Below are 12,861 nucleotides of genomic sequence, written 5' to 3' on the forward strand. Positions count from 1 at the left end.
ATCATCATATTGTACACTTGAAAATACTAAAACAAAAGGATACTGTTCCTGTTGAGGAGTAAGAATCAAGTAAAAGAGCTTGATCTGTATATAACTCTTCCAATGAAGTCATCATCAAAAGACTTCTAGAAGTTCACCTGGAGGAGTACCTGCTAGATTCACAGACTATTTGTTCTTTTAAAATCAGTGTCTTTTGACCCAGGCTGCATATCATCAGGGGAAATTATTAAAATAGAGCTTCCCAATCCCACTCTGAGAGATTCCCATTTAGCTGGTTTGAGGTGGGGCGCCAAACAGTGTTTTTTGAAGGCTTTTCCGGTATCCCAACGTGCACCAGTGTTGAGAGCCACCTGGAGTAAAGGCATTGACGTACACATCTCTCCCCCTCCCCACCTCCCTCACTCACCACTACACTACACTCTAACCTCTTAGAATCATGACTAGTTGTTCTTCTGATGATTAGTTCACATTTTATCTTAGAGGCGCTGTAAATTTTTTCTCTTTATGAAGGAACTGCTGGGCAACCCAGAGCCAATTCAGGCCCTACTGTCTGCCACTGCATGGGCTATATGCAACGCATTGTGGTATTAGCTTCAGGATTTGTCAGTGGGGCCCTTCCCTTCCCTTTTTCTTTTTTTCCCCCCACTTATGTCTAGTTTATACTATCTTGATGTACTTTAATTTTTCCTTATAAATTGTCTCTTATTCTTCTGGGGAAAAAGGAGAGATATGGATTTATAACAAATGAATGAACAAAGGAAAAACATACCAAAAATGCATGGAAACACCCATAAATAGAAATAATCAGAGGAATTTTTGCAAGTCTAACTGTTTCTTGAACTGACTTCTAGGAGGGCAAGACTGAATGAGTGTGCAGAAGGTGAGGTTAGGGGTGAGGTGAAGAGGTGGTTCCTTAGGGCAGGCATAGGTGAGTAGTGGCTGAATGCCCGCAGTGGATAACACTCCATGGCAGTCAAAGGGTAGAAAGGAAACACGAGCCTCCCAAATGAAGCTGGGCATCCATTCCCCAGGTTCACATAAAAGCACAAGTGTTCTCAAAACAGCATATAAATGAGAACACATTGGTATCTCTCTAAGGAACTAGGTGTGATGAATCAAGGGGAATTAAGCTTGGAGACCTTCTTAAAGAGGGTGAATTTGGGGTTTGATTTTGACAGAGGGGAAAGTCACGTGCTATAGGAGAAAACAAGAAGTTCTAGACATCACCCCAACTCTACACTGATGATACAGAGAACTTTCCACCTCACAAAGTGGGATGTCATGGGAGGAAGCCAGGGAGAGCTGAGCTGACAAGGGACTGAATAAGGAGAGGATGGGTTTTGCAAAGACTAGAGGCATTTTAGTGAGAGTTTATAAGGGAAATGTTTGCAGAGAATACATCCTTCACTTAAATGAAGCACCTATAATGAGATACGGAGAAGGCAATGGCACCCCACTCCAGTACTCTTGCCGGGAAAATCCCATGGATGGAGGAGCCTGGTAGGCTGCAGTCCATGGGGTCGCGAAGAGTCGGACACGACTGAGCGACTTCACTTTCACTTTTCACTTTCATGCATTGGAGAAGGAAATGGCAACCCACTCCAGTGTTCTTGCCTGGAGAATCCCAGGGACGGGGAAGCCTGGTGGGCTGCCGTCTATGGGGTCTCACAGAGTCGGACACGACTGAAGTGACTTAGCAGCAGCAGAATGAGATAAGCACTTTTGGGTGCTTGGGATACAGCAGTGAATAAGACAAATGTAGTGTTTGTCCTCATGAATCTTATAGTCTAAACACATTAAAGACCCAAATCTCAACACAACTGCAAGCTGTCATGAATACTTTAAAGAAGCTGTAGAGGGTGCTGTGGGAAGCTATGGGTGAGGCTGGGAGAAATCTGGTTTGAGGACAGGGAACGCTTTTCATTGAAGCACAGTTTGGAAAAATGTCTTAGAATCAATTAATAGGCATGGTGATTGATTGGATGAGGAGGCAGAATCATCAAAAAGGTTTCCTAGATTTCTGGCATGTGTGCACACATATACACACCCTACACAGGAGCTGAGAGGAGGATTAACTGTGAGTATTTAATTCTCTCTCTCTCTGCCCCCATAACCTCCTCTTCTCTCAATAAAAAGGAAAATAAGATTTTCCAGGAACAGACAGATAAAAGTTCAAATTGAAGGCTATGGAGAACACTCTGAAGTACTGTCCACTTTGTCTGAAAAAAAGAAAAATGAAATATAGTGAAAACCCCACCTAATAACTATAATGTCATTCTACCTTACTTTTAGTTCTAATCATGGTATTTGATGGTCAATTATTGGGACGGCTTTAAAAACACTCCAAGCATAACTGTTACCAAAAATGTTTCCAGACTGATGTTCCTCTCTGGGGATTGTTTATTGTCATTGATTACAGTAGGCAAAAAAATCTCTATCATGGTTGGGATTAAACTTTATTTGAGCCACAACAATATAAATATATGTATACAACATTACATACTATTCAAGATTGTAAGCCATCCTCCACGCATCCTCCATCCATGCCTCCCAACTCCTAAGTATATCATCTTTAGAAGAACTGCCCCCTCCAGGCAGCATCAACTCATACAAAGCATGGTGTACCCTCCAAGTGACACCATGCCTGCCAGAGAGTCAAACTGAATAGGCAGGGCAGGGTGCAGGCAAGACCACTTCAAAGTCACACAAAAGGATGACTTTAACATCTTGAACTCAAGTCTAAATTCAGTTGTTATTATTCCTCAGCCTATGAAGTTAATATTGAAATGAACTTTTAAAAATACAGCCCGTTTGAAATGCACTTCCTTAAAAGAAAAATTTGTTAGAAAATAGTTTAATCGTGTGTGATTTTGGAAGAAAAATGAAGATCTTTCTTTGCATTTCCAAAGGTTTTCATCTGAAAATCAATGTGTGATCTAGAGTTGTTACAGCTTGTGGTAAAATCACAAACATAGGCAAACCTCAGCCTCTAATCCTACTCTGTGGTGCACTAAAATCCCGCAGGGGGGGAAAAAAAGAAGTATGGCCCTATTTCCCTATGAGTAGCTTTTTCATAGAGACCTACATTACACTGACGCTTTTTTTCTGTAAATATTTTGAAAGTGCATGATCAATTTCTGTCACTTGTCCAACACCTAGAAGTGCCTGACAACATCGTAACATGAATTTCTGGATTGGTTTCAGAAGCAGAGTGACGGATAACTGAATCTACAAGTGGTTGATCTATTTTGATGTGAACTTAATTAATGCTGCATATGAAACTCCAAATGTCACAATACAGTTTTACAATTTTAATTATTAGACTGACTTAGCTAACTCATTTTAAAACGAAATCTGAACTTAATTTAATGTAAGTTATTAAATTTTTTTCAACAAATTCATTTTTAAGAGAAAGGGTTTTATAAAATCATTCAATTATGATTTTACCATGTGGATGAGAGCTATATAAAAATGCCATAAATAATATATGACTTCAACATTATGACTGGAACTGTGAATTTGCAGAGAAGGATTGAGCTGCCCACCTATGATGTCTGGTCACGTAATCCAAGCCGCTGTTTAATGAATTTGGAGATTAGGAGCTGAGGCCGTTTCTGGTACTCCACGAGAACATCATGGGGAGAGTTGATCTGGTCACATTCAAGTCTGTTGAGAAGTGTCACGCAGACCACAGCAGCTGGAAACGTAAACGAGACCATTACTGAGCCGAGACCATTACTGAGCAAATGGGTTTATCTTTCTTATAGAAACATTAACCGGTCACTCCCCATGTCCCTCGCACGTGGGCTTTGTGTTGTTTTCCTTGTCGTGTGAACGCAACCCACTGAACCCTCAAGACTCCTATGTTATGATTCATGTTTCTGTGGACTCCCATCAAACACTCCATCTAAATAAATTAATTGAAATAATTGTCAGTACTCTCCCTTTCCCCTACAACTGGTTAGATTAAGGCTCAGAATAGCTTTGTATTCAAGACAAGAATGAGAAAGGATCTTTGCCATTCAAGATACACAAACCTCCAGCTTTCTATCCCATTTCCAGTTCTTAGGGCAGGCTTTTCTTTCTTGAGGATATAACTAGAGAGCTAGCCATTTTTCCTGAGATGACATTTTACTCCTTGATCCAATGTTTGAGTGTGCCTGCTGGGAAGGATAGTAACCAGAGAAGAGACATGCACGCTAACCTTGGGAAATAGCCTTAAAGGCAAGTCCTGACCCTTTTGAAATTTGAGAAAAAGGTGAAACAATATGCTTAAACATAAGAATCAGCTCCATGAAGTAGCACATTTATTAGCATTTAGTTTCCAAAGAATGATGACAAAATCTTGTGACAGTTGCAAAACTAAGGGGAAAGAACAAGCATCTTTCTTTTCTAAAAAATGAAAGTTTCATTTTGATAAGTCACCATAAAGGCAACATCTTGGTTTGTTCCATCAAGAACTCGAGAGAAACACTGGGTACCCTACAAATTTTTTATTGCCAGTTTCACATGAAATCTTTGATTTCAAGGAATATGGTTACATACACTGAAATCAGTGACAATCACTTTGAATTGATAGCAGTATCATAATCTCTATGTTCATCTGCATCATTTAAATAAGCATTTCAGTGGATCTGGGATTAGATGTAGCTACCTTCACAAGCTTTGAGGTCATGAAGATACAGTTGGGTATGAATGTGATATTTATTTCTTTGACTTCTCTGCTATCTCAGACTTCTGGATTTGAGAAGGAAAAATGAACTGTAACTATAATAGGTGCTATCTTTTTTGTTTGGTTTAGCTCTTGCTATATGCTGGGTATTTACAATACTATTTAGACCTCATTGCTGTGCCATAAGCTAGCTATTATTCTTAGCCTCTTTTGACAAATGATGAAATGAGGAATTAGGGAGGTCAAAAGGCCCAGGAAGACACAGCTAGTAAATAGCCAATCAACTCCCCACTTCATAAACTGCTGAGAAGACTCCTTTTCCTCCCATCCCTCCTCTACTGAGCAGGCACATGGCAAACCATAAGGCAGACCTGTCCTGACCTACCAGTCAAACTGACTCTCCTGCTCAGTGACCTGTGAAAAGCAATGAAAATATCCAACTGGAACTGAGTCAAATATTTCATCATCTAGGACCCTATTTATTCAAAAATCATCCGGTTGTAAAGCAACTTGGCTCAACAGGTAAACAAGCAAACAGAAGGGCTAGAAACTTCCTCAGCTTTTCAAGTTAATGATCAGTTAGTCTGTGAAGGCTGACATGGGCTGGTGGTAGCAGGGAAAAGATGAAAGTCCTTCTCTAATCCTTCACTTGGCAGAGGGATAAAAGGAAACTCGTGCTTGTCAAGGAGCAAGAGCTGACTTTACTAAATGTCTTCTCTGGTGATTTCATGGGTAGTGCCAAAGAGGGACAAGAACAGGTCACTGTGATCTCAGTGGGGTTTTCTTGATGCTGGCAGACCAATTAACAAGCAGCTTGTAATAATCTTGTCATCTAAAATTACAATTTCCACAAGCAATTAAAAGGGACCAACTTACCCAAAACAATTTTTCAGAATTAAGCCTGACAGTTTTGCTACCATAATCCTCATATTGGGCAGGGAGGATGGCTCCTGTGGAGGGACATTTAGTTACCTAGCTGTCACCAAAGAGGTTGTCAACTAAGTGACCTCAGGCTGCAATGGGATGGGAACACACCAGTGTCAACATGGAGCTCAATTCACTCAGAGCTGCACCAGGAACTCCCAGTGATTCTCAACTCTTTGATCGTTAATTTTTTTTCCCCCTGATAAAAGCTGTAACTGGAACCTCTCTTCAAAAAAATATACATGTGCATATACACATAAAATATTGGGTTGGTCAAAATGTTCATTCGGATTTTCCCATATATTACGGGAAAACCTGAACAAACACTTTGGCCAATCTAGTATTTGTATATTGGAGAAGGTAATGGCAACCCACTCCGATATTCTTGCCTGGAGAATCCTGTAGACAGAGGAGCCTGGTGGGCTGCTGTCCAAGGGGTAGCATAGAGTTAGACATGACAGAAACAACTTAGCATGCATGCATACATTGGAGAAGGAAATGGCAACCCACTCCAGTATTCTTGCCGGGAGAATCCCAGGGACAGGGGAGCCTGGTGCGCTGCCATCTATCAGTTCAGTTCAGTTCAGTTCAGTCGCTCAGTCGTGTCCGACTCTTTTCAACCCCATGAATTGCAGCATGCCAGGCCTCCCTGTCCATCACCAACTCCTGGAGTTCACTCAGACTCATGTCCATCGAGTCAGTGATACCATCCAGCCACCTCATCCTCTGTCATGCCCTTCTCCTCCTGCCCCAATCTCTCCCAGCATCAGAGTCTTTTCCAATGAGTCAATGCTTCACATGAGGTGGCCAAAGTACTGGAGTTTCAGCTTTAGCATCATTCCTTCCAAAGAAATTCCAGGGCTGTTCTCCTTCAGAATGGACTGGTTGGATCTCCTTGCAGTCCAAGGGACTCTCAAGAGTCCTCTCCAACACCACAGTTCAAAAGCATCAATTCTTTGGCGCTTAGCCTTCTTCACAGTCCAACTCTCACATCCATACATGACCACAGGAAAAACCATAGCCTTGACTAGGCAGACCTTTGTTGGCAAAGTAATGTCTCTGCTTTTCAATATGCTATCTAGGTTGGTCATAACTTTCCTTCCAAGGAGTAAGCGTCTTTTAATTTAGGGTAGCACAAAGTCAGACACGACTGAAGTGACTTAGCAGCAGCAACAGCAGACTTACAGAATTAGGAGTGAGGAGTAAAAAAGGACAGTTAAGCTTTATTTTATAAAAAAACAATTATCAGTTAAATTATTTGCACATTGATATTTGACAACTATTGCCTTAAAGACTTTAAACTTTATCCCTAATTAAATCAAATGAAAACAAATGCTCATACCTGCACCCTAGCACTTTAGATTTCCAAAGAAATGCTGGATTAGAACCAAGATTTAGTATTAACTCTATCAAAAATTGTCCCATATCTTTTATGAAAGTGTTACTAAAGACACTGTCAATGTAATACAGCTGATCACTTATGTTTAACATATTTGAATAAAGTTTTATGACAAACTTCAAATGCTTTCTTTTACAGGTCTCCATTTTCAACTTGGCTTCTAGGAAACTCAGACTATTTATATTTAGTATTGGCCTTCCAGGTAGCTCTTTGCTATTGAGAACATCCCATTCATTCCCTTAACTACATGCCTCTTATTCTCTTTACTTTTGCTTAAATTATTTATATATTCATCTTTTATCGAAAGCTGCTGCTCATGCCTTTTCAAAAAATGGGGAAAGTATAGGTAATCTGTCAATAGATAAATATGTTACTCTTTTACACCTTATGGAGTAATGTAGAAAGTGGGAGCAAAGAGGTAGGAGATATCAGGGCTAGTCCATCATCATTTTGATCTAGCTGTGCTTCCTTTGACAGGTCACTTTTTACTCTCTGAGTCTTATTCTCTGAGAAAGGAGCAGGTTGGACCTCAAAGGTCTCTTCCAAGCCCACACCCTCAGCATCTGTGTCTCACATTATCTTGGTGTGAGGACCATGCTGTCATCTCCTGGAGATCCTGGTTCAGCCTTGGGAACTTGTGCTTCTGTTGGATGCTGGACCTCCATGCAGAGCTGTGTCAGGAGGGGCAGAGGATGGAACCTGCTGTGCTGGGGTTGGGGGCTCCAGCAGGGAGAATTCCTCACTGGGGTCACAGATGGAGAGAGGCAGGTCACGGGTAATGCTATCACACAAAAAGTTGGATCCATGGATCCAAATCATTCTCTAATGTGTGAGTGTGTTGGTACAAGGCAAGCAGAAGTAGGATAGAGGCAGGAGAGTAGAATTAAAATGAATCAAACAAAATTCTAGACACTGACTTTCATTAAAAATATGTAAAACCCAGCAAAATAAGAAGAAACAATTTTTAAAATTTTTTACCTTTATAAGCATAATAAATGAATTATCATTTATGTCTGATTTCCCAAATACACTGACTTATTTTCTTGATAAAATAATGTCTATACTTACAACTGAATAAGTATCTATGTGATGCTTTACTTGATTTCAACACTATCTTGATATATGATTAGCCTTTAGGGGCTTTGCTTTCTGAAGTAGCACAACTATCTGCTCACAACATATAAAATAGAAAAATCTGCACTTATTTTTTTGTTTCCTGTGAATAGAGACTCTGAACCTTGTGTATCCATCAGAGGCTGCCAGAAGACACAGCAGGGCATGGTGCAAAGGGGCCTCAAGTCAGAGAGAGGTCAATTCCAGTTCCAGTTCAGCTACTTCTTATTTAGTGTGAGAACTTGGGAAAGTTGTTAGCCTCTCTGAGCTACAGTATCTCTCAGCAAATACTGTGAGGGTGAAGAACTGCAGTGGGTCACCTTTTGCTTTTGTATAATAATAATTCAAAACCCCAGTTTTCCCATTTTTGAGTTAAGAAATACTCCATTTGGCAAAACTAATACAATTATGTAAAGTTTAAAAATAAAATTAAATTAAATTAAAAAAAAAAAGAAATACTCCAGCTCCAGACTGAATATAATCTTTAATCCTTGTTGTAATATCTTGTTTACTCTATCAATGATCATCCTGCAGTTCCCAGAGCCCAGTAGCCTTCATTTCTTGGATCAGCAGATGAATATAATATGGAATTAAAGTCAGGATTCTGCTTGCTTTCATCAAACTCTAGCAAAGTAATATTATGAAGACTGAACTTATCCCCAAAGTTCCCAGTATATGTCAAAAGAAATAACAGTGAATTCTTCCTTTACCCTAAAGATAAACCACTGTAAGTACTGCCAAAAACTAAAGACAAAGAAGATTTAAGTGAACTTAATCTTGGATAAATACTAGGTTTCATATATTGTCATGCAAGCAAGCATGTGTCAAAAGGCAGCCAGCACTGTCTTTTAAAGATGGATAAAAACTGAACATACTTATCACAAGTTCCCAGTGCAAAAGGAATATCATCTTTAACCAGAATGTTAGGGGTTTTAATTAAAGTAGATTTTGTTTTAAGAGATGGAAAGATGTGTGCATATTATAGAACCATAGATGAATATATGTATATAGCATTGTACAGTGGGTTTACATGGTTCTGAAGGTTCAGCCTTTCAAGGTAGAATAATTTTGTGAAGACCACTATTTCCCTCACTTAAATCTTTGTTAAAGCAACAATGGACTCCCACTATTCTTTTTCAGCATAATGAGATCAAGATAACAACAGTGACGGTAGAGGTGTCCATGGCTCCATTTCAAGTAGTTTGTCCATCTATCAGATATTAGGAGATATAGAAGTATTATATGAACCTTATAGCAAAAGGATGCTTAACTTTATAAGGTTTTGCCACTTCCTACTGGGATGAGTATGAGGCACTCCAGAGTCCTTTAGATAATCCCAAGCCATAAATGTAGCTGAATAACAAGGAACCAGTTGAGTTTGTTATAGCTATCTTCTATGGTCTATAGAAGTTGAGTAGTCATTCTTTTTATTCATTTAGCAAATATTTATTGAAGGACCATATACAGATATTATTCTAAGTGCTAAAGATATAACAAGAAAATTACAAACAGCATTCCTGTTCTTGTACTTATGTTGTAATGGAGAGAGATGATAAATATATATCTTCATGTATTAATACATACAAAATTATATGTAAGTTAATATATAAAGAAATAAGAAATGTAGTTTGGTATAGTAGTAAATACAATACAGAGAAATGAGGTAGAAAAAGTGAATGAGTGGGTAAGTAGAATGAATGGGAGTGAGTAGTTCAGGCAGTCATGCAAAATGTCCCTGATGAAGTGAGAATTATGTCCCTTAATGTAAGTGAGACCTTACATGAATTGTAAAGATAAGAAGTGCTAGTCCATGGGGTCCCAGGACCTCCTTGTCCTGGTGAATGCAGAAAGATCTGTTTTTGCACTAGTCCATACTCAATGAGTGATTCCTCTGAGAACAATGATCCTCTAGAAGACTCTTGTTTAAATAAAACATTGTTTATAAGCTGAAACCATTAGGCATCATTGCCTTAGTATGAAGCCAGTCATCTGGTACTACTAAAGAGACATAAAAGGCCATTCAGTTCAGTTCAGTTCAGTTCAGTTCAGTCGCTCAGTCATGTCCGACTCTTTGCGACCCCATGAATCGCAGCATGCCAGGCCCCTCTGTCCATCACCAACTCCAGGAGTTCACCCAGACTCATGTCCATTGAGTCGGTGATGCCATTAGAGAAGGCCATTTGGAGACACATGGGGAATGGGTCTTTGCTGACAGTGGGAGCAAGATGGAGGGGGAGGGGGAATAGGCCTGGGAGTCTTGAGCTTTTGGTGCCAGATGAAACATATTTTCCAGTGTTGCTTACCATTGGTATATGACCTCCCTGATAAGTATGTTAAAGCAGCCATTTGTGAAGGCTCTCACAACCCTTCCCCAAATGAAGCTCTTCCAGCTCATACAGAGCTTTTCCAAGCTTCACTGCATTCGGAGTAGAATACAATGAAGTGGGGATGAAAGATGGGAATGTGGCAGAATCATATGCATGGGGTTTTGGTCTGTGTCCTTGGTGGTTGACCTTCCAGGGGTTGATCTTCCTGTACCAAGAATTCATCATTGGAAACAGTGGTGTCTGAGGGAGATAAAGAGTCACTGTCACCAAGAAGAAATTTGGACAGAAATTCTCCCAAGAACTACAGAATTACATACTTACAGATATAACCTTTAGTGTGAATGTTGGCAGCCCAGAAGGGATCTGCTCAAGAAAAAGGCTGCATCAGTGGCCTGGAAGACAGCTATTGGCAGGCTGAAATCAGCTACCAACAGCTTCAATAGCAACAGAAAAGGGAAAACACAGCAGAGGGCAGGAACTAGAGCAAGCTAGAGAGGAAAGAGCCTAGGAGGGGACCTGCAGGTGGCAGAGAGAGCAAGGTCACAAGGACCTGTGGCAAGGGCAAAAACTCTCTCAAAAAAGGGTAACTTCTCTGAAGTTTTGGCAACATTTCAAAGAGAGAAAGACTTGGGTCCAGTGTTCACAAGCCTAGAACTCTCTCTGACTGCCTCTTAAGAAAGAACTGATGGTGATCGCCAAACTTACATCAGGGCAGCAGTTTGTGACCTGGCGTGTTGTGTTTGACTACATTGGTTATCAAAATTTCCTCCATTTGCATATTAGAGGGAGCCATGACTCAGGTGACCACTTGCTATTTCCATAAGAAAGAAATGTGAGGAAACATTTCCTGGAGCAGAAATAACCTGAATCCAGGTGCTCCTGCAGGTCATGTGCTGGTTGGGCTGCTGCTCAGGGAAGGGCGAGTTGCTCCCAGCTAGGCCTCCCACCTTCACTAACTTGTGGAAGAAAAGCAGGTGTTATTGCTTCCCTGAAAGTGGGTATTAATGATGGCCTTCTAAAGAGGACAAGGATGCAACTGCATCTTCACGCATATGTTACAAGGAGTTGTGTGTGCATTCACTCTGCGATGAGAGTAATGGTTCTACAATTCATCTCTTCTTGGGACCTACAACTTCTTTCTAAGATGTGCTTGGAAATGTTACCACGTACATTTTGTTTGTAGCTTTGTGTATTAAAATTAGGTGACAATAAGGACAAATACTAGAATTAAATGTCTACTTGTGACCAAGTAAATCATTATCGGGCTATAATTCTTTGCTTCTTTGAAGATTTATTCTCTGGTTCTGGGACACTAGACTCTCCAAGTGTTCTGCCAATTGCACTGACCCCTCCTCCTTAGTTTCTGCTAGACCTCCCTCACCTGCCCTAACTTTTTCATCTGTATCTGCATTGATTTGCTTTGTCATCTCATTCATTGCAGGACTTTAAATGCTACCTACATGTTGTCAACTTACAACTTTCTTTCTTTACTTCTCCAGTCCAAACTTCACACCTAAACTCAAGATTGATAAGCCCACCTGCTTATTTAACCTCTGTTTGACATCTACTACAGTACTCCCAGGACTTCCCTGATAGCTCAGTTGGTAAAGAATCTGCCTGCAATGCAGGAGACCCTGGTTCAATTCCTGGGTCAGGAAGATCCACTGGAGAAGGGATAGGCTACTCACTCCAGTATTCCTGGGCTTCCCTTGTGGCTCAGCTGGTAAAGAATCTGCCTGCAATGCGGGAGACCGGAGTTCGATCCCTGGGTTGGGAAGATCCCCTGGAGAAGGGAAAGGCTATCCATTCCAGTATTCTGGCCTGGAGAATTCCATGGACTGTATAGTCCAGGGGGTCACAAAGAGTCAGACACGACTGAGCAACGTTCACTTTCACAGTACCCCCAAAGCCCCACCAAATTTTCTCTGTCCCAGCTGTGATAACTCCATCCTTCCAGCTGTTCAGGCCCAAAGCCTGGGAGTTGATCTTCACTCTTGTATTTCTCTCCAAATTCACATCACATTGTCAACAAATCTTGTTGGGTTTGCTTTCAAGTTATATCTAGCATGATTGCTTCCCACTTTCTCGACTGTTGTTCATATCTCCCTAGACTATGGGATCAGCCCTCCTTTCTCCCTGCTTCTGCCATGGACCCCAGTAGGCTCTTCTCAGATCAGCAGCCAGTGTGCTTCTGTTCAAAGGCAAGCCAGATCCCATCACTTCTCCATTCAAAGGCCTCCAATGGCTTCTCATGTTGCTCAGAGTGAAACTCACAGTTCTCACGGGGACCACACAGTCCTCACTCACTCCATCCCCTACCCTCTCCACTGCTGTCACTGCCCTCCAGACACACTGGTCTCCCTGTGTGTCCAGCACACTCTGAATGCTCCTGCTTGGGAGTCTTAGATTTGCATTTCCCAGACTGC

The 12,861-nt window shown here is 40.9% G+C and overlaps 1 protein-coding gene across 5 annotated transcripts in view; it reads right to left on the bottom strand.

Annotated features, from left to right (window-relative positions):
• Positions 1 to 1,084: 1,084 nt before the first annotated feature.
• Positions 1,085 to 12,861, bottom strand: part of UPP2 (uridine phosphorylase 2) — a 38,844-nt gene continuing 27,067 nt past the window's right edge. Inside the window, exons 8-9 of one of the 5 annotated variants that reach the window (XM_055572510.1) lie at positions 3,546 to 3,697; positions 1,085 to 2,219 (exon numbers count right to left, since the gene is read on the bottom strand). In XM_055572510.1, the coding sequence (XP_055428485.1) occupies positions 3,546 to 3,697 (152 nt within the window). In that variant the 3' untranslated portion in view covers positions 1,085 to 2,219. Of the gene's footprint in view, positions 2,220 to 2,439; positions 3,698 to 7,148; positions 7,738 to 10,363; positions 10,676 to 12,861 lie in introns of those variants that run through there. The other 4 variants (XM_055572511.1, XM_055572509.1, XM_055572508.1 and 1 more) reach the window with 4 other exon arrangements.

This window comes from Bubalus kerabau, chromosome 3 (genome assembly GCF_029407905.1).
Source record: "Bubalus kerabau isolate K-KA32 ecotype Philippines breed swamp buffalo chromosome 3, PCC_UOA_SB_1v2, whole genome shotgun sequence".
Classification (NCBI taxonomy): Eukaryota; Metazoa; Chordata; class Mammalia; order Artiodactyla; family Bovidae; genus Bubalus; species Bubalus kerabau.